Here is a 25,392-nt window from a genome sequence, read left to right on the forward strand (position 1 = left end):
AGGAAAGAGCTTCCAGGAGGAAGGAGGGATTACCAGGATTAAGTGCCACACACAGGTGGACTTAGATGAGTCCTTGGGACCTTGATATGAGTAGAAGAGTGGGGATGAATGCTTGATTGAATAGCACTCAGAAGAATGTAAAATGAAGAAATAAAGACAGTGAACCTAAGCAACTCTTTTTTGAGAAGACTTTTGCTATAAATGGGAGAAGAGCAATGAGACAGGAGCTGGAAAGGGATGGGGGTGGTCAAATGAAGTTTTTATTTATGAAGGTGAGAAATATATCACAAATGTGTGCTCTTGGAAACAGCAAGCAGAAAGAGAGCACTGATAACACAGGAGAGTGAGGGGTTAACGACTCGATCAATGGGATGGATACACAGTGGCTGAGCGCCATGGAGCTTTGTGTAAATAAATTTATAGTGAGACCAGCCACGATGGCTGTTTAGTTAAATCCAGCCCCTTCGGTGTAGGCGTGGAGAAGGCAGAAAAACAGATTTAACCCAGGTTGGCATTTTTCTAGGTGAGGATAACAGAGGGAGAAAGGGGCAAGACCATGGATGTAATGATGGACCACAGAATGTAAGTTGGATAAAGGATGCCCAGACACAGGGAGTAGGCAGCGTAAAGCAGGAGGCTTGCTGGATGGATGCCTTTCTGGGGCTGATGAATTACCAAAATGAGAGGGCTAGAAAAATGTTGGCCAAAGAGTGGGAGGCTTTACACTAAGTTTGCTATCAGCACAAAGGACTCAGATAGTCACAGAGTTCATCTGAGAATTCTGACAAAGAAGATGGCTGCCTTTCAGAAGTGACTCAGAGTGTTGCTCTAAATTTAGTTTGTTTCTTAAGATCAAAAGCCAGTGTTGAGTAAGGAGTGGATGGATCAATCAAGGAAACAGAAAATGGTACTGTAGAGTCACCCAGATGGAGGTGTCACAGGACCACAACACAGAATTCATTTTCAATTCCTAACATTCTTGAAAACAGGCTGTTGATCCTGAAGGAGAAGATGACGCTTTTCTATCTTCTGAACAGTGTATTATGTATCCTTGTAGGAACACGCTCATCTGATCAAGTCTGACTGACTTAAAAGTATGACTAGGATATAATCAAAAAACGTTGTATGAAATTTTGTCCTCCAAACTAAATTTTCTCAGTTAGGAAAGACTTGTTTGTCCCTCAGGAGAAAACATACATCTTTTTCTCAAGAAAGAGCCTTCAGGCTTTGGGGATAAGATTTTATAGAGGATTTTGCTTTTTCTTCTTGAGACCAAATTGGAAATTGAATTTTTATCAGAAGACTTGAAAAATACACCATGTAGTTATCAACTGGAATATCCCAATGATTAATTCAGTCACCTTGGAAAAGACAGCTAAGGCCACAATACTGTCTGCCTTTATTGTTAATCTTTATTCTCATCTACAGAGAAACCTATTAATTTTGAAGCCATGAATAGGTAGTATACAACTAGGACAAATGAAATCTGTACAAAAATTTGCTTCTATGTTTCATTTGTTACATGATTAAAAAAATATAACCCATCAATTCCTCAAAAGTGGATCTACTTCCTAATGCTGTAGGCTGATCTAAAAGAGTACTGCACCAGACATATCTTAATTAATGATAAAACTAATAACCAAAATTATGTGGGAGTAGGGGGTAAAATGGGTAACAGGTAGTGAAACAGAATTAGTGTTCTCTTTGCTGAGTTACTATTAAACTAAAAAGCCTGCAACTGCATGATATTTCCAATACTCCAAATGAACATAACACCAACTTTCTGCATAAAATTTTCTGCAAATTCAAAAGGGAAAACAAGTAGCCATTACACTGTGAAGGGCATTCAGAGTAAGGAATCCATCCTCATTATCTGTTTCATATCGAATTCAACAAGAACCTTTCATATAGCATGCTAAATGAATAGGGCAAAGATCTATTGTTATCTTTCACACTGTTCAACAAATCCCAAAGAAAAAATAATAAGACATTTTCAGATGTCGTTTTAAAAGTGATAAAAGGTTTTCATTTTCAGGCAGCTGACTGAAAATGTGTTTAATATATATTTTTAAAAGTTAGCAGACAAAGATCTATCATCTATTTAAAAATTCTAGTCCCATTATTTTATTGGATGAAAAGATTTCCTAACAATAATATAGGAGGCCAATCTAACATCAAACAATTAATCTATGAAATTCACCTAAAATATTTAACCTTTTGATAAAGATTATATAACTGGATACAGCTGAAAAACTATGGCATAAAAATCTCCAGGCAGAATGGCATTCTTTTTTTTTTAGATGGAGTCTCACTTTGTTGCCTAGGCTGGGGTGCAGTGGTGCGCTCTCAGCTCACTGCAACCTCTGCCTCCCAGGTTCAAGCAATTCTTTTGTCTCAGCCTCCCGAGTAGCTGAGACTACAGGTGCATGCCACCACACCTAGGTAATTTTTGTATTTTTCATAGAGACGGGGTTTCACTATATTGGTCAGGCTGGTCTAGAACTCCGGACCTCAGGTGATCCACCCGCCTCGACCTCCTAAAGTGCTGGGATGACAGGCGTGAGCCACTGCGTCCAGCCACAGTAGCATTCTTCTTTTTTTTTTTTCTGGAGGAGGGGCGGTCAGGTTTTAATGTCCTAGTCCTCGGGCGCCACCGTCCGGCGCCTGCCAGGCCCCGCGGCCATGTCGCTCATTTGGGTGGTGGCCTGCCGGCTCCATCAGGGCCTGCTGCAGAGGGCGCCCCATCGTCTTCGGGCACCAGATCCAAGTCCAGCTCCAGCTGCCGCATGTAGAGGCCCATGGCGCACGCCCAGAGCAGGCTGGCGGCCAGGGCCCCCGCGGCCGCGTCCCCCAGCGTCAGTTGCACGGGCCAGCACAGCACTGCCCGGCCCACCGCGTAGGAGGCACTGCCCCACACCATGCACAGGTCGCCCAGCAGGAAGAAGCCATATGCTGCTTCCCGACCTATGCTACGTTGCATGAAGGAGATGACCCCGATGCCTGATGCCAATGCGGAGCCACAAGAGGAAGGCTGTCTCGTGCGCCTTCCGGAGGAGCCAGGTGTTTGCCCAGTCGGGTCCAGCTCGGATGCGGGGGGCGGGGGGTGGCGGTGGCGAAGCCCCGGAGCTGGGGCGGTAGCTAGGTGCAAAGGACACCCCTCCCCCCCACTAATGTAGCAGTAGTGACATCCGGAAGCGGAGACGGGTCAGGCGGGCCCAACAGCATCCTTAAATTGCTTATGAGTAAAGTATCAGTAACAAATCTTTCATTATAAACAACCAAAAATAAAATTCTACGATAACACAATGCCGTTTAAATATTTTTCCTCCGTACATTTTCCTCCTTACAAACTCATGTAGGTGTTTTCCTCCTTTCTTATTTTGCTGGTGAAAGAAACTCAAAAGCCAAAGATAATAAAAACAATGGCTATGCTTATATAGAAAGATTTTTTTTTCCTATACCATAGGGAAAACTGGCCCACCAAAAATAACATTCAAATATAACCTTAAAATTCAAAAATACTTTTTATAGATGTCATGAGTCAGAGAGAACATGAGCTAGATTCTATTATTTTATAATCAGAATGATGAAGAATTACGGTAATATATACTTTCTCAAACATGCACATGAATGTGTGTGCATGAACATAGACACAGATGAGTAAGCAGGAAGTTTTTAAAGAGGAAGTCATAACACCACTAAAGCAAATCACTAACATTATAACATGCTTTAAATGAAACAAAACTCATTACGTTTCATAGTCATTAAACATGATGGGCTTTATCCATTTCAAATTTCACTCTCACAACTTACCAAATAACCAGCATGATTCAAATAAGCATTCTTTGCTGGGCACAATGGCTCATGCCTGTAATCTCAGAACTTTGGGAGGCTGAGATGAGTGGATCACTGGAGGTCAGTAGTTCGAAACCAGCCTGGCCAACACGGCAAAACCCCATCTCTACTAAAAATACAAAAATTAGCTGAGCTTGGTGGCATGTGTCTGTAGTCCCAACTATTCTGGAGACTGAGGCAGGAGAATCACTTAAACCTGGGAGGTGGAGGTTGCAGTGAGCCGAGATCGTGCCATGGCACTCCAGCCTGGGTGACAGAGCAAGTCTCAGTCTCAAAAACAAAACAAAACAAAAAACAAATAAGCATTCTTTTAAAAATTCTTCTTGATGAATGAGATGCAATTAGTGCAGATCATCTCTTTATCATAATCATTATCACATTTACTATGGAGCAGTAGTTTAGGGGTCACCCTGTGGGACCAAGTGTCTTAACCAAGTCAAGATTCTCAAATCTAGATTTCTGTACTGGATGCTCTGCACCTAAGCCCTGTCTCTTCCTGTCCTGATAAACAGTGCCGTTAACTAGCCAGCAGCCAAAAATTTGGGAGATATTCTTGACTCTTCCCTCTTCTCCCATGTAAGTAAGGTAAACAGTAAGAACTTACTGACTCTTTCTCTTCAGTATCTCATGAGTCAGTCTCCTCTTCTTCATCCCCTATGCTACTGCTCTAGATCAGACAGTTATCACCTCATGTCTGGATTACTACTGCAATTGCCTTCTAATTCTCCATGCCTCTAGTTTTGCCTCCCTCCAACCCCTCCTTTTTCACATCTTCAGAGTAACTGTTCTGAAATCCAAATTTGCTTTTGTCACTCTCCTGGCTAAAACTCCTTTACTGGTTCCCCCAATTCTTAGGGTGAATCCAAATACCTCCAAAAATCCTCAAAACACATTTAAGATCATTCACAATCCAACCTCATCTTCTCTCTATCTCATCTCTTGCCATCTCTCAACCTTATGCAATGCTGAGGCAAACCTGAAATGTCCAGTTTCCTGAATTCACTCCCCTCTCAGGGCTTCTTGCTTTTGTGCTTGCTGAGCTCTGTCCTCCTTCCTCTTATTATCAGGCAAATTCTTTAAAAATCAGCTCAGGTATCACTCACTCTTGGGAAGCTATATCTGTAACTTTTCTGTCTTCCACTCAAATTCTCCAGGTAATGCCTGACCCCCACCCCCACCATACAGTCTCTTTAATCACCCCACTAATTACTCCCATAGCAATATAGGCACATATCATTATTACTGAACTTGTCCTTTCATTTGTACATTCTCATTGCTTGGTATATAACAGGTACTCAATAAGTTTACTAAATAAGATTTTAAAAATCTAATACAGTTGACTCCTTTTCTCACTTTTCCCTCTACTCACTTTTATACTCCCTTCATACTAGCTTGTATCTGTATTACTTGATTTAAAAAGCCCTTCAAAAGGTTACCAATAATCGCCACCAAGTGATCAAACATTTTTCAAACTTTCTCTGGACTCCTGGCAATGCTGACTCTATTGTCCTCTTGAAACATTCCTCCTTCCTCAGCTGCCATGACACCACACTCTTTGGCTTCCTTGCCACCTACTAGTCCTTCTCTGCCTTCTTTGCAGGCTTATCCTCTTTCATCAGATCATTTTGTTCAAATTCCTCAGGTCATAGTCCCAAACCCTCTTCTGATTCTATACTCTCTACTCAGGCAATTGTATCTATGCCTCCTGCTTCAATTACTGTACCACATACATGCAGAATACTCACTCATTTTTGTTTCTACTCTACACCTTTTCTTTAAGCTACAGATGTGTACACAATTGCATATTGACAGGTACTCCCGGATGTTTCAAAGGTATGTCAAACTCACTATGTCCAAATTAGAATTTGAAATCGCAAGTTTGGTCCCCTTAGGAAATCCCCTACCTCAATGAATGGCATATCGTTGGATTATCTTTGCTAACCCCTTTCTTATCCCTGCTTACCTATCTTTCAAATGAATTCCATTCTCTTGATTTCTACTACGATGATCCTAATTCAGCTACTTTGGGTGGACTACTGACTTTTTCTTTTAACTAGTTTCCATGTGTCTATTTAGCTGGGCAGGAAGCTTATTTTCAAAATACAAAGGGTAAAATCATGAAAAGGCCTGCATGCCTGATTCCTATGATCCTCTCTAGGCTTAGCTCACATAACACCTTATCCCACTCCATCTCTGGGTCCAACTCTTTTTTACAGGCCTTAAAGTACTGCAAGCTCCCCCACAGACAGGGCCTTTGTATATATTCTGCCCTCTGCCTAGAACATTCCAGTAGTCTCAACCCTTTCACTTCAACTCCTGTTGAGGTTTTAGATCAGCACTTCTCAAACTGTAATGGTCATGCAAATCACCTGGGGAATCTTATTAAAATGCAGGGTCTGATTTGGTAGGTCTGGGATGGGACCTGAGAATCTGAATTTTTACTAAACTTTTAGGTGATGCTCAAGCAAACTGACCATGGATCATATTTTGAGTAGCAAAGTTTTATTTTATTTATTTTTTGAGAAAGAGTCTTACTCTGTTACCCAGGTTGGAGTGAATTGGTGTGATCTCAGCTCACTGCACTTCTGCCTCCTGGGTTCAACTGATTCTCCTGCCTTAGCCTCCCGAGTAGCAGGAATTACAGGCATGCACAACCAAATCCAGCTAATTTTTGTATTTTTAGTAGAGACATGGTTTGGAATTGTTGGTCAGGCTGATCTCGAACTCCAGACCTCAGGTGATCCACCTGCCTCGGTCTCCCAAAATGCTGGGATTACAGGCGTGAGCCACTGTGCCCAGCCTTGAGTAGCAAGGTTTTAGATCTCAGCTCAAATATCTTTTCCAGAAAAACGCTCTCTGATCCCACACATTACTGCCTTCAATTCATACTTTCACTGTACCAACATTCATACTTTAACAGTTTTTGCTTACCGTTATAACCCACACACATCCCTCATCCCCAGCTCCTACCTTGTGTCTGGCACGTTCATGTTTGTGAAATGAATGAACAATGTCCATTGAACCTGACTTAAGCTGAGTCATTTCCCTTCATGATGCTACCACCACCAGATGCACCACCCTAAATTCAGCTCCCACAGAAATCCAGCTCATCTTTGGTTAGCACGGCAAAAAATTTTCTGTTTCTGCCACTCATCTGGGGTCTGCAGAGATATGGACAGAAGAGCAATTATTTCCACATGTACTGGGCTTTCCACTCTAACAAGCTAGTTGGCCCCAGTCTCCACGTATAGTCTACCACTATGCCAGATTCTCCTCTGCCAACTACATAAAAGGCTGAGGAAAACAGGGAAATCCTAGTTACCATGGTCAGATCCAAATATCCCACCTTGGTGTAAGGAGTAGCTTGGGGAAGGATGAAGGCAGGAAGAAAAGACACAAATTTTTAGTACATTCTCATTTTTTCCCATGGCTTCAATTCTCTTAATTTCTCCTTACACTTAGGAAAAAAATTTTGTAGTACTTTAGGATCTGTAAAAACCTATAGGAAAAATTACATAAATTAATCACTGGATGAAATAGCTAGAACATGTGCATGAAATAGGTTGTAGTAGGAAAACATAATGGAAGAGCTCAATTGCAAAAAACATATGACAGGCAGAAGCAATGCTACTGTTGCCGGGAGAACTGCCTAGAAAGGATGCCAAGGCAAAAACTAAAAATAAACAAAACATATTCAAAAACATACTCATAATTTGGGATATAAACTCCATGACTGTCATTTTCTTTGATGAATAAATACATAAAAATAGTCATAGCACTTTGTAGGATAAATGAACAGATCTTAATACTTAACTAAATATTAATAATATAATAATGTCTTAGAGAAAACTGCTGCTCTCTAAATAAAAAGTTTTCAATACACTTAAGGTGAGCACTAGTTTATTTTGAAATCAAAAGTATTTTTCTCAATTATAACTATTTGGTAAACTTATCAATATACTCAATTTAAAAAATAGTAATTTAAAAAAACATAATCTGACATGTTTGAAGTTTCTCATGTGATCTTTTTATATAAGGTGCTCAAAATGTAAGACAGCCATATGTTTATTATATATATAATTCATAGAACCATTAATATGTAAATGATTTCTAGAAAAGGAAAGAATAAAATAATCTAAAACAGTGTACATATCTTGAATTTTTTAGTAATTTTACTGTGTACAGAACTGTACAAAAAGTACACAAAATTTTTTAAAAGTACAAATCTGCGTCAAATTCTTCAAATTTCAACTGATTTTCCAAAGCACATAATTGTTTTTGCTGTATCTTAATGACATATTTCCATAAGGAATTATTTTAGATATTTATCATCTTGAAACTTTATTAAATTGCTATCCCCAAAATGCCTAGTTCTGAATTAAGAATAATATTTACTCAGCATGGTACTTTGCCTGATACTAGATGTCATTTAACATAAATTTATTTTCTATATTATCAACCTTATAGAATGGACCAAGTAGGGCACCAATGTATTTTACTGGACCCGAAGCTTCAAACAGAAGTGTCCAAGTAAATAGCAAAATTACTTTTAAAGTTCCACCTATGGGGACAAGGTGTTAACACTGTAACACATACAACTCTATGATATGATCAAAGAGAGGCAAACTGAGGCTGAGGAGCCCTGAACATGGAGCAACTGGACCCCCTAAAACAATAGATAATGCAATGATAATGAGGAATATTAAGAGCATGAGAGAGAGAGAGAGAGAGAGAGAGAGAGAAAGAGAGAGAGAGCGAGAAAAACTGGAAGACATGGCCTGGATTCTGCCCACAGCCATACAGTTTGTATCACAGACTTGGGCTTTCTTTTAAGTCTTGCCCCCAAGATTTCCAACCCAACTAACTGAGGATATTTACCAGGAAAACATAGCTCTGTTTGAAAATAAAAGTCAGGATGTGCATGGTGGTTCATGCCTGTAATCTCAGCACTTTGGGAGGTTGAAGCCGGAGGATGGCTTGAGTCCATGAGTTCGAGACAAACCTGGGCAATGTGGCAAGACCTCATCTCCATTTTAAAAAACAACAACACAAACAAACAAAACCCAACCAGCCAGCCAAACACCAGCAACAAAAAGCCAATTTAAAATAGGATTCACTTTGTAAAAATCACAGTAACCAATGATTAAAACTGATGTTCTCATCTATTCCAAAATAAATTAATACCTGCACACATCAGAACAGCAATAACACCACCAAAAGAAATTTCTGCATACAGATTTCCTACCACTAAGAATATCTTTTCTCAACAGACAAACAAAAAAAACTGAAAATTAGTGACAGGGCAGAAGTGAGAACCTGGGGAGAGCAGTCAGGGAATAGTAACAAAGCCCTGCTAAGGGAGGTAAAGCCATTACATCATTATGAAAGACAGTTAAAGACATGACACATCAAATAATTATTCATATCAGGAAGCTACATCCACACAATTAGGCTTCAACAACCTGTGACGAGTGCACCATATGGCACACCTTCTGGATAATCAGTAAGAGACAAGTGTGCCTTAAAAACAATTATTCTTGATGAGCATTCTAACAGTAAGTTAGGATTTGTGTGTGCTAAAGTCTGGTGTGTGTCAAGGATTTATGTATTTGGCAAGTAGGAACAAGCAATGCTTAAATTCCCAGAGTAGCCTACACAACCAGTTACTTCACAAGCATTGGTTGACTCAAGGGCCTGCTTCTCCACCTGTTCCCAAACTGGAGGTCCTCAATACTTTCCCTCCCCCACCCCACAACCAGAGATACACATCAAGCCCCCTTGGCTACTGTACTATGGTGGAAAACATTTACTTAAACCATATTGACCACAAGGAAGCTAAAACCAGAATTTAGAGTGGCAAGGCATGTGGTCTGTGTGTCTAAACATCTGAGAAGCAGGTTGGTGCTGGTGTTCAGAGTCTGTGCTCTGAGGTTAGTTCAATTGGACCCTTGCTTGCCCCTATCACGTCCTTGCTGTGTGTCTTTGGGCAAGTTACCCTTTAAGGCTAACTGTTGGAATGCGAGAATGTACATGCATGCTTAGTAATGAGGTAAAATGTTTAGTAGTATGTGAAAAATGGTGGCTATTTTTATGGGAACCACAGGCATGTCAATGAGAATGATCCTAAATTTCATTTACTGAAACACTGAGATAACACATTTGTAAATTAGTTACATTTAACCATTCCACATGTATATATACTTTAAAACATCATGATATACATAAGAAATATATATAGTTTTATCTGTCAATTAAACAATAAATGAAAGGGAAAAAAGGGGAAAAAATCCCTGTCTATAATACTTCATTCCTAGACAAGCAACTCAAATTTGCAAGTTGGCAATTCTCAAATTATTTTATAAATCTAGTGCAATGGCAATCAACAGTCCAATGGAATGGTTTTTGAAACTGACAGAATAATTTCAAAGTTCATATGGATAAGTAATAGGCAGGAACATCCAAGAAAGTTTTGAAGGTAAAAACTGTACATTACATAATATTTTAAAGAAATATTCTAAATCTACAATAATTAAAAAGATATAATAATGGATCAAGAACAGATGATAACGGATCAAGAACAAATAGATTAAGAACAAACAGATCAATAAGGCAGAAGAGAAAGTCTCCAAATAGACACAAGTTCATATGAATTTAATGTTTAAAGAAGGTAATTCAAATCAGTGAAACAATGCAAACTGAGAGTACTTTGTTAACTATAAATTTATACCTCATAACTAAATTAATACATCTGGATTTTAAGGTTTTATTGTTAAAAATAAAATCTCAAGAAGAGTAAGCTGTCTGGGGACTGATGATGGAATTTCTTTGCACAGAATCCAAACAACAAAAAATAGTAGAACTATTTTTGTTCCACCCATTTTGTTCAAAAGGGTAATGCAGTTAAACCTATCGAAAATCAGAAACTAAATTCAAGGGGAAATGAGAAGCAAGGAAAACATATTTGTAGCACATGGCAAGACGTCAATCTTCTTTTTTTTTTTTTTTTAGAGACGGAGTCTCACACTGTCACCGGGGCTGGAGTGCAGTGGTGCAATCTTGGCTCACTACAACCTCTGCCTCCCGGGTTCAAGTGATTCTCCTGCCTCAGCCTCCCAAGTAGCTAGGATTACAGGCATGTGCCACCACACCTGGCTAATTTTTGTATTTTTAGTAAAGATGGGGTTTCACCATGCTGGCCAGGCTTGTCTCGAACTCCTGAGCTTGTGATTTACCTGCCTCGGCCTCCCAAAGTGTTGGGATTACAGGTGTGAGCCACTGCGCATGGACTGAGGTCAACTTTCTTAATTTAAATTACCTAAGGATCAATTTTAAAATGAAAAATAAGAAAATGGGCCAAGCACACAAATACACAATCCTCAGAAATACAAATAAAGATTAATCATAAACATGTCAAAGCTCACAAGTCACTAAAACATGAAATTAACTTGATAACATCTCTTGCTTATTAAGCTGTTTTAAGGCTTTTAACATTTTAAATAATTAAAAATAAATACAAAACCTTTAAAGGTTTTTGTCATGTTAATGTTGTTATTACAAACAATGTTGGAATAGGCGTCTCTGAATAGAAATCTTTGTGTGTGTATCTTATTATTTCTTTGGGATGATTTACTATGTATCACTAAGGGTCCAGCAGAGAAGCAGAAAACACATCCCTTATTTTAACAGAGAGAATTTAATATAGGGAACTGGTTAAACGGATTTATAAGCCTGTAAATGCTAAAAGGGAGCTCTGAGGTAAGCAGAGATATTAAATGTATGAAAGCTCCCTAGAGTTAGGGTACAAAGGCAAGAGACTGAATTATTAGAAACTAGACACTCAGAGGTCCCTTGCTGAGAGCTGAGATGGTTTGCTCACAAGGAGGAAAGAGGAATGTTCATTAAAATGACATTCTGAAAAGGAAAAGGAAATGCCTGGCATTCCTTCTCCATCTCCCCTTCAACTTAAAACAAACAACTCTTATGTGCTTCAGAAAAATAATCCAAATAGATACATAAAAAGTAAGAGAATTTTGCCACCATAAATACTAAGGCCCACCAAAATTCTGTAATGATTTGGAAAGCAGGTTAAAAAGTATATACGATATAAAATATGAGCTTTGTAGGGGCCATCACCAACCTGAGTAAGAGAAAAACAAAATAGGAATTAAGACAAAAAACAGAAAATCAAATTATACTAAAAAATCTTCCACTGTAAAAGTCAATTTGACATTTAAGTGATGGGTTGGTTGATTGGTTGGTTGGTTGATTGAAAGCAACATAATTTATGTTGCAGGATGTATGATAGTGTGGCCTGATAATCTCAGAAAGTAAAAGCAAAGAAACTGAAAGACACGGAAAGAACTAGGCTGGGACCAGCCCTAGGCCTTAATAGCCAGTTCACTGAAGTGGTGAGGTTTTAAATCTTTAGAAGCCCTAATATATTTTATATAGTTTGAAAGCATATAAATAGGAAGAACTGGTTGAAAAATATGTGTTAGCAGACTTGCTGACTACTTTCACCAATAATTAACTGTCAAGTGGCAAAATAGAGGAGCAAAGCTAACTAGTTTTACTAACCATGCAGCACCAAATAACTCAAAACCAGAGGGGTATAGATGTACATACAGAACAGCTGAAAGCGAAGTTCACTATTTTCCGTGAAACTCCGACAGCCCCGCAAACGCAAACGGCATTTAGTTCTGTAGTAAACCATCCTCTAGGTCAGCAGGAAGCTCATTATGGGCTGACAGTCCAGGAGACAAGCACTTTTCAGAGAGCTACCATAGTAATTTCCTGTGTGAAAAGCTCACTGCTGTTCTTGCATTCCTCAGGGTGCATTTCTTCTCATCTCAGAGGATGTTTCTCTTCCACAGGAAGAGGAAGGAACCAGTTGTTACTGGATGTGTGGGCTGAGAGCTGTTGGGCATTTTCAGCATGCCTCGGTCTCAGCTGTGGGAACTGGGGATGCAGCTTAGGTTCCCAGGCCTGGGACAGTCGATATTACTGCAGTAGTCTCCGGCGTCACAGTTTAGAAATATGGTATCTCAGGAAGTTGGAAGGCAGAAATAATACCGGGAACACCTCCAGTTCCCAGAAGTGTGCTAATTTTCTAAAGGAAATTCTAAAAAGTATTTACTGGGCTCCCAAATAGCATGATTTATAAATCCTTTTGTGAATTTTCCTTTTTTTTTTTTTCTTTTCCTGTCTTCACATTTTATATGGCAAAGTTTAAGTCCTAAATCACTTTTGTCAACAGGAATAAGGACAAGTTTCATTGCATAAAGTGTTCTTTAAATAGGACTATTTTGTAAAATTTAATGAGTATCTAATTTTTGGTAAATTTGTTAGTGTTTTCTTTCCCTGTGGCTTTGAAACTTTAAGAAAAAGAAGGTCAAATTGGTAAATTTGCCAGTATATCTTAATTTAAAAATTGGTACTTAGTGATTATTACTATTTTTATTAAAAAGCATATTTTATTTGAAGGGGGGAAGAAGCCTCTGGACTTCATTGTTACTTTTTTATTACAGTGATACTCTTAGTAAAACTTTACAGCTATCCAGATTATCAAAAAAAAAAAAAAAAAAAAAAGCCATGTTCCTTTAACAAACTAAAACATTTTACATTTTAGTTGTTTTATTTTTTTTTTTTACAATCCCAAAGCATTTTTTTTTAATGTCAGCCATCACATTCACAAATGTTAGCAGTTTTTATAATATATGGGTCATGACGTACTTCAAAAGCAAAGATCCAACTAATTTGCTAATAGTCTCTTTCCAGTCTCTAATATTTTCTCTCCTATCTCTATTTTAAAGATTGTAACTGAAAAAATACAAATGTGTTTTCTGTTTCTAAATGGCAAGAGATCTCTGAAAATGTTGCATTTTTCCTCATTTACTTATTAGTTATCATGTATGTTCTGCTTTTTTAGATGTCTTTGACAATTTAATTACTTCACTTATTTTAACTTTGAAGGGGAATGTTTTTAAATAGTTTCTCAAACCTTATAAACATTTCTCTTTTATTCCAATTAAGCATCTTAGGGTTTAACATTTAACTTTTTGAGTTACTAGATAAAAAATTACTACATCCACTTGACATATTTACTATCATTTGCAGTTAAGATAAAAAGTCTCTTAACTCTTAAAAGGAAGATAAATTGAGGGAGACACCAGCTAGGGAGTCCAGAGACCTGGATCTCATAAATGCTTAAGTTCATTTCCTTTCATACCCTTAGAGAAGGGTGGGGGCAGGAGAAACATACCTCAGAGCCACTAAACCAGCATTTAAATATACCATACGAATGTCTGTTTCCTAATGCTTAGCAAGCAGCCGCAAAGATAAATATAACTAGTTTATTATTAGGTATATTATGGATAAATATACCTAGTTTCAGAAGTCATATGCCCTAAACTGACAAATCAAATGCCACCATATAAACTGCTGCAAAGTTTAAAACCTTTACATTGCATATGACCATTTTACACTTTCAAAGTCAGAAGTTTTAGTTTTAAGACACAGAAGTTCACATACACCGTGTTCCTTCAGTCTTTCAAATCTTTGCTTGTATTAGCAGTTAGGAACTGAAATAACTCTGCACTAGTTACGCAATGTTGTCTAGTAACCAGGATGAACTGTTGCCACAACATTCATGGAAATATGCTCTCTGTATCTGCAAGTTTACTCTTTGTGTTTCCATATATTTGTCAGCACATTAATATTTTTCAGGTAGCATATACCATATGACAATCTCCATGAAAGTGTATAACCTTTTCCTTCCTAAAAATAGGCTGATAGAAAAAACTTTCTGAAAGAGAAACCAATGCACTTTGCTAAAACATGAAAATCTAAATGACATTTAAGAAGGAGTGTGCTTCCTAAAGTCATGGAAACAGCAGAATACCTCTAGCACTGAATTAGCCAATCATTTTTCCGATCCTAGAACAGAATACAGGAAAACCACAATTCTTTTTCTCTCATCAGCCCCTCTGCCAAAACGATGCAGAGCCAGGAGATATTCTCAGCTATCCTGAGATTACTCAAGGCTACATCTTACTGTCCCTGGGGAAAGGAGATAGGGAATCCCACAGCTGACATTCACTCTGTCAGGAAATCCTCTTGGCTCTGCTTTCAAAATACATCCAGAATCCGATCGCTTATCACCACCTCCTCTGCTACCTCCCTGGGTCAAGCCAGTATTGCCTCCTGTCTGAGTATTTCATTAGCTTCCTAATTAGTCTTCTTGTCCACCCTCATCAACACTGCCAGCCTGTTCTTGTACAGCAGGCAGAGTGAACCTGTTAAGACATAAGTCAGATCATATCCCTCCTCTGCAGGAAACCCGCCAGTGGCTCCTGTGTCACCTGCAATCTGGCCTTCTATCTATCACTTCTCCCACTCTCCTGCAGAGCCTTTCCCAGATAGCCATATGACTGGCTCCCTTCACTCCTTCAGCTCTTTACTCAAAGGCCCCTGTGACTCTTGTCCTGGCCATATTAGCTAAAATTGCAGCCTTCTTCCTATCTTTTCCTCTCTGCCTTCAGTGCCTTTTTCTCCTTTGCTTTCCCTATACTATATACAGTTTATTTTTTAAATTTGTGAACTGCATTTCTCTGACTGGAATGTAGAATGCAGCCTTCTCTGGAGCAGGTATTTTTGTTTTGTTCACATTCTCTAAAGCCAAGAATAGTGAGTTAATAAATACTTATTCAGAAATATATGTGTGTGAGTAGACATCCTTCCTGGATTCTACCACATCTGCTGTCCATTGATTTAGGCAACTTAAAGACTCTAAACTAGACTGATGCATTTTTATTGCCATGGTTCATATGTGTTCAATTTGTTCTGAAGCAACTACTTATACCCTGCTTTCTCTCCAGGCACAGGGGCTCATGCCTATAATCCCAGCACTTTGGGAGGCCAAGGTGGGCAGATCACTTGAGGTCAGAAGTTCAAGACCAGCCTGGCCAATGTGGTGAAACCCTGTCTCTACTAAAAAATACAAAAATTAGCTGGGTGTGGTGGCAGGTGCCTGCAATCCCAGCTACTCAGGAAGCTGGGGCAGGAGAATCACATGAATTCAGGAGGTGGAGGTTGCAGTGAGGCAAGATAGTGCCAAACCACTGCACTTCATCCTGAGTGACAGGGTGAGATAACTTGTCTTAAAAAAAAAAAAAAAAGAACTGGTCAAAGGTGTTCTTCTAGAGAAGTCCTCTAGTTTACTCCAGCCCATTAGTGATCTCTTCTGAATACTGCCCATTAACAACCTTTCATTGACATTCATGTACACTTGACATCTAATGTTCTGAAACCAACACTGATTTCTTACTCTGTTACTTATATCCAGCTAGGTTGTTTGTTTCTTGAGATCATGCAGCAACTTGATATCTCCCTCAGCATCTCATGTAATGCCTTCATGCAGGACATCTTTAACTATTTTGACTGATGGAACATCAAAAGACTGTAGACTCTTGGATTTTTTTCTATAACATAACTGCATGTTTACTGTAAATTAATTTGACTTGAAATAAATAATGTCTCTAATTCTAAAGAAAGGCATACTCATATTCTGCATTATGTTCATATTCTGCACAGTTGCCAGGACGAAGATGAGAGCACCGTGTCAACTCTCTGAAAAGAGTCCAGTATTTTGATAATCAAAGGATTAGCAACTTCATTTTGTTCATTTATAAGACAAACAATAAAATTAATACATCAGAATTTAAGAATACAATTTTCCTAAAGATAAAAAAAAATAATCCTAGAGTCTTTTAAGATAAATTTTATTTACAGTTAGTTTAAAACTTTTTTTTTTTTTTTTTTTTTTTTTGAGACGGAGTCTCACCTGTAGCCCAGGCTGGAGTGCAGTGGCATGATCTCAGCTCACTGCAACCTCGACCTTCGGGGTTCAGGCAATTTACTGCCTCAGCCTCCCAAGTAGCTGGAATTACAGGAGTGCACCACCATGCCCAGCTAATTTGTGTATTTTTAGTAGAGACGGGGTTTCACCACGTTGGCCAGGCTAGCCTAGAACCCCTAACCTCCTGTGATCCACCCGCCTCGGCCTTCCAAAGTGCTAGGATTACAGGTGTGAGTCACTGAGCTCAGTTTAAAACTCTTTGTATTAGGATAAATGTAGGGAACAAATTCTTATCTTGCTTGTCTTTTTAGAAGAGAGGAGTGGGGTATCCTGTGTAGCTATACCACATGTCAATGCTAATGACAAATGCCCTCACATAATTTTGATGATAGAATCCTTGTCTAGTTTTAACTATAAAATGAAAACATTAAAAGACTCAAACAGAATCTTGAACTAAATAGTCTTTAGGAAATTGGTATATAATAAGTGACAATATAATCAGAATAGAGAGTCAGGAATTTGAGAACCACATTTGAAAACTATGCTTATATGGCCACCAGTATACTCCTTTACAGAAATTTTTGTTTTTTTTAACAATAAAGGTTTAAAAATATAGATTAGTAACAACTTATTTTAATCCACAAATATTGTATCAAATTTCCAGCTTGGCATTAGAGACACAAGCACAAGCCACAAAGATGCAAAAAGACTGTATGCCACAATCTCTTCTCTGTAGTAAGAAGACATCAGAGCACAGACATCAGTACACTTGAGTCTACAAATCTTCCTGAATATATTAAATCAAGTGAAAGTAGAAATAGAGGCCAACTATTTCTTACACCATAACAAACTTCTTTTATGCTACTAGAAATTTGACAAATTGAGGTTTAAACAGACATCTTTTCAAGGTCCTATCTTGATGAAATGTATTTTTAAGGAAACGTTCAGTCTACAAAAACAAAACAAACCAACCCTCAAAAGAAACAGTAACTACAATAGCAATAACAAAAATTACCTTTAAACACTGCTTTTTTTGGGCTTCGAGTATTTCTCCAGGTTTTTAAATTACAATCGCATGCAAAATTCACACCAAAAATATTTAATGCAATTGTGTTTCATGCCAAAGCAGAAATAAATCCCCTTTACAATTATGTCTGATTTGTTGTGCAGAAGCAAAAGAGAAATTGCCAAAATAGGGAGGAGACTATAATTAAGGCTTATTTACTGCTTTATTAATGGAATGGCAAATAGTTGAAAAAGCAATTTTATTTTAGTTTCCTAACCAATTATCTATCATTAAACTAAAAGAAATACACATTGAAAATTTAAAGAAAAACCCTTTGGAGATATTATTTTAAAAAGTATAACTGCTTTATGAACCTCTATAAAGTCCTTATACCTTGCTTGGCAACAAGCAACTATCTTCCAGATTATAATCTATCTAGATGGGACATTAGCATAATCTCAAACCAGTTTATAGCAAACAAGATTTTGTTTTGTTGAGGCTGTTTTTTTGTTTGGTGGATTTTTACATACTATCAGGTATACAACTCAAAGTAACAGTGGAGTCTTCCTTTTAATGCTTATATATTGGGTGAAACCATGTGAAGTCATTGATATTAGACTTTTTCCTACAAAATGACCATTTCATATAATTCAACCTAATATTTTCCATTGAGGATAATAATGTTACTCTTCAATTTTATTACTCTGTTTTGTAGCACAGCTATTAAATATCATATGTTTCTTAAACAGAATTGTCTTTTCAAAGTCCCACATATCCCTTATATTCCTTGAGTTATGATCCTGCAGTATAGATGTATATTACAATAGATACATACAATCTACAATAAATATGTACAATCTATACTAGAAGAGACACCCTGATGTTCCTGGCTAGGAGGCAGTTATGCCCACCTCAATAGCTGTCTGGATTCCTCACGTAATGAGGCTTTGCAAAACTTGAAGGGTACTGGCAGGGACAGTGAGTCTCAAAGGTGGACCAAAGAGATCCATTATATTTTCTAGGTCAGGAATGTGCAATTTTAGTCTACTGACTACCTCACAAGGAGGCAGCATATCTCATAAACCTATCTTTTTGTTCCTTCTCACTACAGGGGGAAAACCTAACTCATCAGATTTTGTAAACTTCTACAACATGCATTTTGTAATTAATTGAACATAAATGTATTGAACACCTCCTATAAGCCAAGTTGTAGCAAGTTGTAGATATTCAATTAATTTTTAATTTCTTAAATTAATGCAGCAAAGCTGGTGGAGTTACAAACATGAATACTGTAAGAAACAAGACCACAGATCAGTTTGAAGTCCTAGTGGTCACCAGTGATTCTTGGAATTCCCTTTAACAATCAGCCCACTGGTTACCCTCACTTGGTTTTTGTCACTGAAACTTGTGAGAGATCTAGGAGTCTTCTCTGCTATGGGATTAACACTGAAAGGACCCTTGAATAATTAGAATGCTTTCTGATACAAGGTAGACTCAAAATGGACTAGTCCTCTGTAGAATTCCTCTACAATAAATACTCTTCTTGACATCTGTTAGAGAATTTGTAATGTCATAATGTCAGGGTTTTATTTTGGCTATAAATTAAAAATGTACGCAAAATATTTAACTAAACTGACATCACAGCAGCAGTGTTGTAGAAGACCATGCTGTTCTTCCCAATTGTTCTTACAATTAGTTTTGCACTGAATAGCAGGATCAACTGTGGCAGTGATCTGCCTTGGAAAGAGTAAACAGAATCCTAAATGGAGAGGCTAAAACTCTTAATCTTTGAAGACTTTGAAAACAATGAATAAATAAATTTTATATATGTAATTTTTATAAACTACATTTTTATAAATTTTTATATATGTAATTTTTATATTTTATAAAAATATTAGAAATATTTCTTAGTTTCTGGATACTCTATCAAGAGATTATAACAAAGGCAGTGCTGTTTTTCTTACAGCTTCTAATGAGAAGACTAGAAGTAAGTTTTGCACCTCCGAAGGACAAATAACATAACAAGGAATCTGCTATGCAATAGCATGTGAAATGTCACCTGGATGGCATCTTAATACATGAGACAGTGGGTATGAATTAGACTGAGCTCAAGGACCTCAAAGTAAAAGCTTTTCTGGAAATTGGTGCTGATTCCCCTTGTGGCTATTTAGATGCATGGTAAATATGACTCTACAAAGTTCTTCCTATACAAAAATGTTAGGCTACCTAGCCCATATTTTATCTCCTCCCCCAACATTTTTAAAGGAAAAAGGATTATGTCAAATGATTATATGCTACTTAAATATCAAAAACAAAAACAAAACAAAACAAAAAACAACCCAACTTACTGTGGTAGAATCAAAAGAAAGGATATCCACAACAGGGGGAGTAGAGATCTGCAAATCGATTACCTCAAGCTTTGGATTAATCTGTATATACACATAAAAAAAAATTATGACATTTTCATATCAGAAGAAACCAAATGCTACTTGTAAAAATCTGGAGGGCATTTTCTATTAAAATATACTCTCTCTCTATATATATATAATAAATTAAAGTATATTGGTATATTCATTACTATGGATAAAAAAATTTTAAGCAAAATGCTAGCCTACCAATTCTACTAACATATGAGAAAAGGTCATTTTAATGAGGTTGAATTTACCCCAGAAATAAAAGGTTTTCACTTTAGAAAATCAATGTAATTTACCTAAAAAGGAGTATTAAAAGTAAAATAAAATGACCCACCTCAAAAGATGAAGAAAAAAATCCTAGCCAGTTCAGTAAGAAAAGGAAATAGAAGGTATTAAGATAACAATTAGAAAGAAATAATATTCTCATCATATATAATGTTATCTATGAAGAAATGCCCAAAGAATCTATTGCTAAATCATTAGAATATTCAGAGTTTAATTAGATTGTTAGTCTCAAAATCAGTATATGAAATCAACTGCACTACTGCATTCTAGCACACAGCTGGAAAATTCAAAAACTTAAAAGGACACCATTGAGAATACCATACAAGTTTAAAAATACATCAGAATAAACATTCAAAAATACGTAAGACCTTGTGGAAAAGAATAAAACTTATGTTAACATGAAAGAAGGCTCAAATAAGTAGAAAGCTGTATCATAAAGAGCTCAAAAGCAGAGTGCTGTATACATGGAAAACAAATATATTCAGAACATTAGTAATAAGAAAAGTATAAATTAAAGCAAAATACCACTTAATACCTATTAAACTGCAAAAACTAGAAAGCTCAATGATGCCAATGCTGTTTGTGGCAGCATTGTTTGTAATGGCCAAAAAACTACTGGAATTACTCTAAGTGTCTATCAACAGTAAAACAGGCTGTGAGAATTACTACAGTGACAAATTCACAGGAATGCAGTAACAACAGTGAAAACAATATATGAATGCATGAATTCAGAGTTCATATGTATAAATCTCAAAACTTTAATGTTAAGTTAAAAAGCAAGTTACAGAAACGTATATTCAATATAATTCCACTTATATAAAGTTCAAACTCATTCAAAATTAAGAATAATTATAGATTCAAATATATAAAGTTACAAAAGCAAGGGAATGATTACCTAGAATGGTGACTACCTTTGAGAGAGGATATTTATAAGACAAAAAAATTAAAAATTATATTGAAACACTATAAATACAAAGAAGTAAACAAAAAGCAACAAAGATAGCAGAGCTTTATATCAAATGAATGGTACCAGTAAGTGTACTAAAGAACCTTAAAGAAGAAACTATCGACTGAGCGCTTATCAGGGGTGTCTGATCTTTTGGTTTCCCTGGGCCACATTGGAAGAAGAAGAATTATCTTGGGCCACACATAAAATACACTAACACTAATGATAGCTGATGAGCTGAAAAAATTGCAACAATATCTCATAATGTTTCAAGACAGTTTATGAATTTGTGTTGGGCCACATTCAAAGCCAATATGTAACCCGTGGGCTGGACAAGCTTGGCTTAGATAGTGAGAAAGGCTTCCTATGGAGGAAGCATGACATATGGTGGCTCTTTAATAAAAGATCTAGAAAACAAAAACAAAGAGAGGGAGATGAGTAAAAGAGCATTCTTCACGGCACAGTGGAAGAATGCTGACATACTTTCAGACAGGTAGAAAGAAGGTTGTCAAGGGTCAAATTGTGAAGGGTGAAGGAATTTGGGAAGGCACAGAAAGTTGGAAGCTAAAATGTGCGTTAGAAAGAGTAATCTGACAGAGACACATAAAGTATCATGAATAAATTAGGGACGGCAGTGAGGACACTACAGCATTAATCCAGGTCTGTAGTGATGAAGGCTGAGCCAGTCCAGCGTTAAGAGGAGTGGAGTAATTTTTAAAGCACTTACTGTGCTTGATGGGTATGGCTGTAGTTTTAGAAATGTAAAAGCATTTTATACTTATCCAGCCAAAAAGGGAGGTGTAACTGCCATGTTACAGTAAAGAAGAAACAAAGCTGTGCAGGGTGAGGATGAGGGACGGTCAGCTCAGCTAGCCAAAACCGCTGTTTCTTCCCGGCTGTCCCATAAAGCAGAAAACAAACATAGCCTCCCTCCACTGACTCTAAGACCAGAGTTGAGGCAAAGAACAGAAATGTGAGTGCTTTGTATTCCTTTTAATCTTAAGACTCGCTGTCCAGAGAGACTGCTTGTAAACATTTTATTCACTTTCATCTACTGCCACCTAGTGTAGATAGAAAATCATTTACCTATGAAAATACAATCTAGTTGCACCATCTGAAATTGAAATTGCTCAAGAAATCTAAATCACTGACAGAAGAGCAGAAGATCAAACACCGCATGTTCTCACTCATAGGCGGCTGTTGAACAATGAGAACACATGGACACAGGGAGGGGAGCACTACACACTTGGGTCAGTTGGGGGGAAATAGGGGAGGGACGGTGGGGGGTGGGAAGCTGGGGAGAGATAGCAAGGGGAGAAATGCCAGATGTAGGTGATGGGGAGGAAGGCAGCAAATCACACTGCCACGTGTGTTCCTATGCAACAATTTTGCATGTTCTTCACATGTACCCCAAAACCTAAAATGCAATAAAATAAATAAATGGGAAAAAAAAAAAAAAAGAAATCTAAATCACAGAGTCAGCACATGTCATAAAAAAATCCTTGACCTACAAGTTGGGAAACAAGTCCTGATGTGATTAACAGAATTTTACTGCATTGTGGCATACGTTGCTTCCACATAAGTTAAATAGAGCCGGAAGTTCTTACTAAGTAAACATTTATAGTCATTTCCATAAAGAAAATATGATGAGGGCATGATATAGTTAAATTCTTTGCTAGCTAACTTCCAGGAATACTAACAGTATCTTGTAGCTCCTAATATTTATTAAAGGGAAGGATATGTTAATAATTAGGGTTGCCTTGAAATGAAGTGGGCTGCCTATGAGAGGCCAAGATCTCCATGGCTGAACAAGGGTGTGTAACTGGGACTAATGAATGAGGTAAAGGTTAGCCTGTATGACCTCAAAGGTACCATTCCACATCCCCCTCTGAGGTTCTCTGTGTCCATGATATTGAGGATTCTATGAACATAAAAGCTCTACTAATAAATTCCATAAGACTTGACTAGATTACAAGCTTCTGAAGGGCAAATAGTATGCCCATCTTGTTCATTGCTACATATTCTAAAGCTAGTACAACATCCAGCACACAGATACTTTTATATCTGTTAACAAGATAAAATGTAATGAAGCATTACATCAAAGTGGTCAAAAACACAGAATGGAACCAGGTGCCTGGGTGGAAATTCTAGTGCTGTCACTTACTAACTTAAACATTTAACTAACATACATCTCAATTTCTCATGGGATAATAGTGGTACTTATTTCACTGAGATTTTAGGAATATTAACTTAATTTGTATAAAACACTTAGAACATTCTTTTTTTTTTTTAAGAACATTGTTATATAATTATCCTCATGCAATCTCTGAAGAACATTTACTGAGGCCTGAAACAGTATAAGCATATACCACAGTTAGAAGCAGAATACAAAGCGGATAGACAAGTGGTCATTTTAAAAAATCATAATTGGTGATGTTTTCAACCTTATTAGACAATTGAGATTAAAAACCCAATCTCAGACTTAAAAGTCTTAAATAGATCACTTGTACTTTTCAACAGTGAATCATGGTCAGACTATGACAAAATATTATTACATAAATATTTGGTTAAGGTAAAGAACATTTTCCTTCCTGCTAAATATCATACAGAATTTCCTATGCAATTTATATGTTAGGGTAATCACCAATGGCCATAAAAAACTGAAAGCCATCAGAACATTATTTTATGAAAAAATTCTTTTGAACTAATTGTAATCCCTTCTTACAATATTCTGCAATTCTCCTAGAATAACTATTTTGATGCTTTACTGTCACTAAGATCTATCTCCATCCCTTAGAATAGCTCTACTGTCTTCCCATCAAAATATGTAAGAAGGAAGGGGTCTACTCAGGAGAAAAGTATCAGACACACACACTGAAGGAAAGTCTGGTTTTGTCTAGGGGCAGGACAATGCAATTCAGCTCCTGATAGTCTGAAGAAAATAAAGTCAGCATGAACTAGTGATGTGCTATAGCACAATGTGGGGAGGGTCAAGATACCATGTATAAAAACTGGGCTTCTTTCCCACCAAAAAAAGAGAAAGGTGCTGTTCTCATGTTTTTAATTAAGATGGAGTGCCTAGGCCAGGAGTACTACAAAGGATCTGTAGTTAGATAAGTAGGAAGAACACAGGAGGGGGCTATTTCACACAGAGAGAATTTGATATTTCATGCCTTCTTTCATGTGGCCTCCTTCTCTCATTTATTTTAAAAGCAATCTGGCTATCACCCCCTCTACCCATGTAGGAATTAGTAATTTATATATTTGGTCAGCTGGTACCCAAGATCTAAGATTCTGCAGGATTCTCCACCTTCAAACAAGTGAAGCACTTAAGGCTAGCAAATGGGTGGCTTTTGCAAAAGGCCAAACTATTTTACTCAGCAGATTGAGATTATGCAATTCAGATGAGTCTCATAGAAAACATAATACAAATCACAGAAATGTTATCTTGTTTCAAACTCAGAAATAAAACACTCATGGTTACTGCAAACAGAGAAAGTTAGAAAAATTAATCTGTTCACTTAGATACCATTTATTCTATATATTTTAATAAGATTTGTTTCTTTTCCTTAAGTCATTAATACTGACTTCAAAAAAAAGTTTTTCTAGTTTTAAAATATTTCCCAAGTAACCGTATGTAAATTTGCCTAAAGCTTTGAAAAAAATTTAATCTACCAAATTTAGTATTTTGAAAGTAAAGTTTACTAATCATAAATGAACACAGCACAACTTATATTCTGATGATTCCATTCTAGGTGAAAGTTTTGAACTAAGTAGTCTTTGGTTTTGTGAGGGATCCATAGTTATTAATTTGGAGACTTTAAAACACAGTTTGATACTTAGCAACTATTTATTCATAATACTAAAGTTGTCCCCTGTCTAGAAAATTTCATAAACTTGACTTTTTTTTTTTTTTTTTTTTTTTTTTTTTAGTGGGGGTTTCCTTTTTTCCCGGTCGTGGGGAAATGGGGGGGTTCGGGGGCCCCCAAAACCCCCCCCCCGGGGGCCAGGCATTCGCCTTCCCTAACCC

General features: G+C 37.2%; 1 protein-coding gene and 1 pseudogene across 9 annotated transcripts in view; both read right to left on the reverse strand.

Moving 5' to 3' along the window:
• The window catches only part of POC1B (POC1 centriolar protein B), a 93,360-nt gene that overhangs the window by 13,335 nt on the left and 54,633 nt on the right, over window positions 1–25,392 (reverse strand). For 5 of the 9 annotated variants that reach the window (XR_004274828.1, XM_032297274.1, XM_032297259.1 and 2 more), the window contains one exon: window positions 20,066–20,146. The exons of 2 other annotated variants lie outside the window; for them this stretch is intronic. Coding sequence is in view for 4 of the 7 variants with exons in the window: in XM_032297274.1 (XP_032153165.1) it covers window positions 20,066–20,146 (81 nt within the window). In the remaining 3 variants the exon portion in view is untranslated. Of the gene's footprint in view, window positions 1–20,065; window positions 20,147–20,465; window positions 20,489–25,392 lie in introns of all 9 variants that reach the window. 2 more of the 9 variants (XR_004274835.1, XR_004274834.1) reach the window with 1 other exon arrangement.
• Window positions 2,608–5,774, reverse strand: LOC116557252 (annotated as a pseudogene).

Source organism: Sapajus apella, unplaced genomic scaffold, assembly GCF_009761245.1.
Source record: "Sapajus apella isolate SASKATOON/1434 unplaced genomic scaffold, GSC_monkey_1.0 scaffold2, whole genome shotgun sequence".
NCBI classification, from domain to species: Eukaryota; Metazoa; Chordata; class Mammalia; order Primates; family Cebidae; genus Sapajus; species Sapajus apella.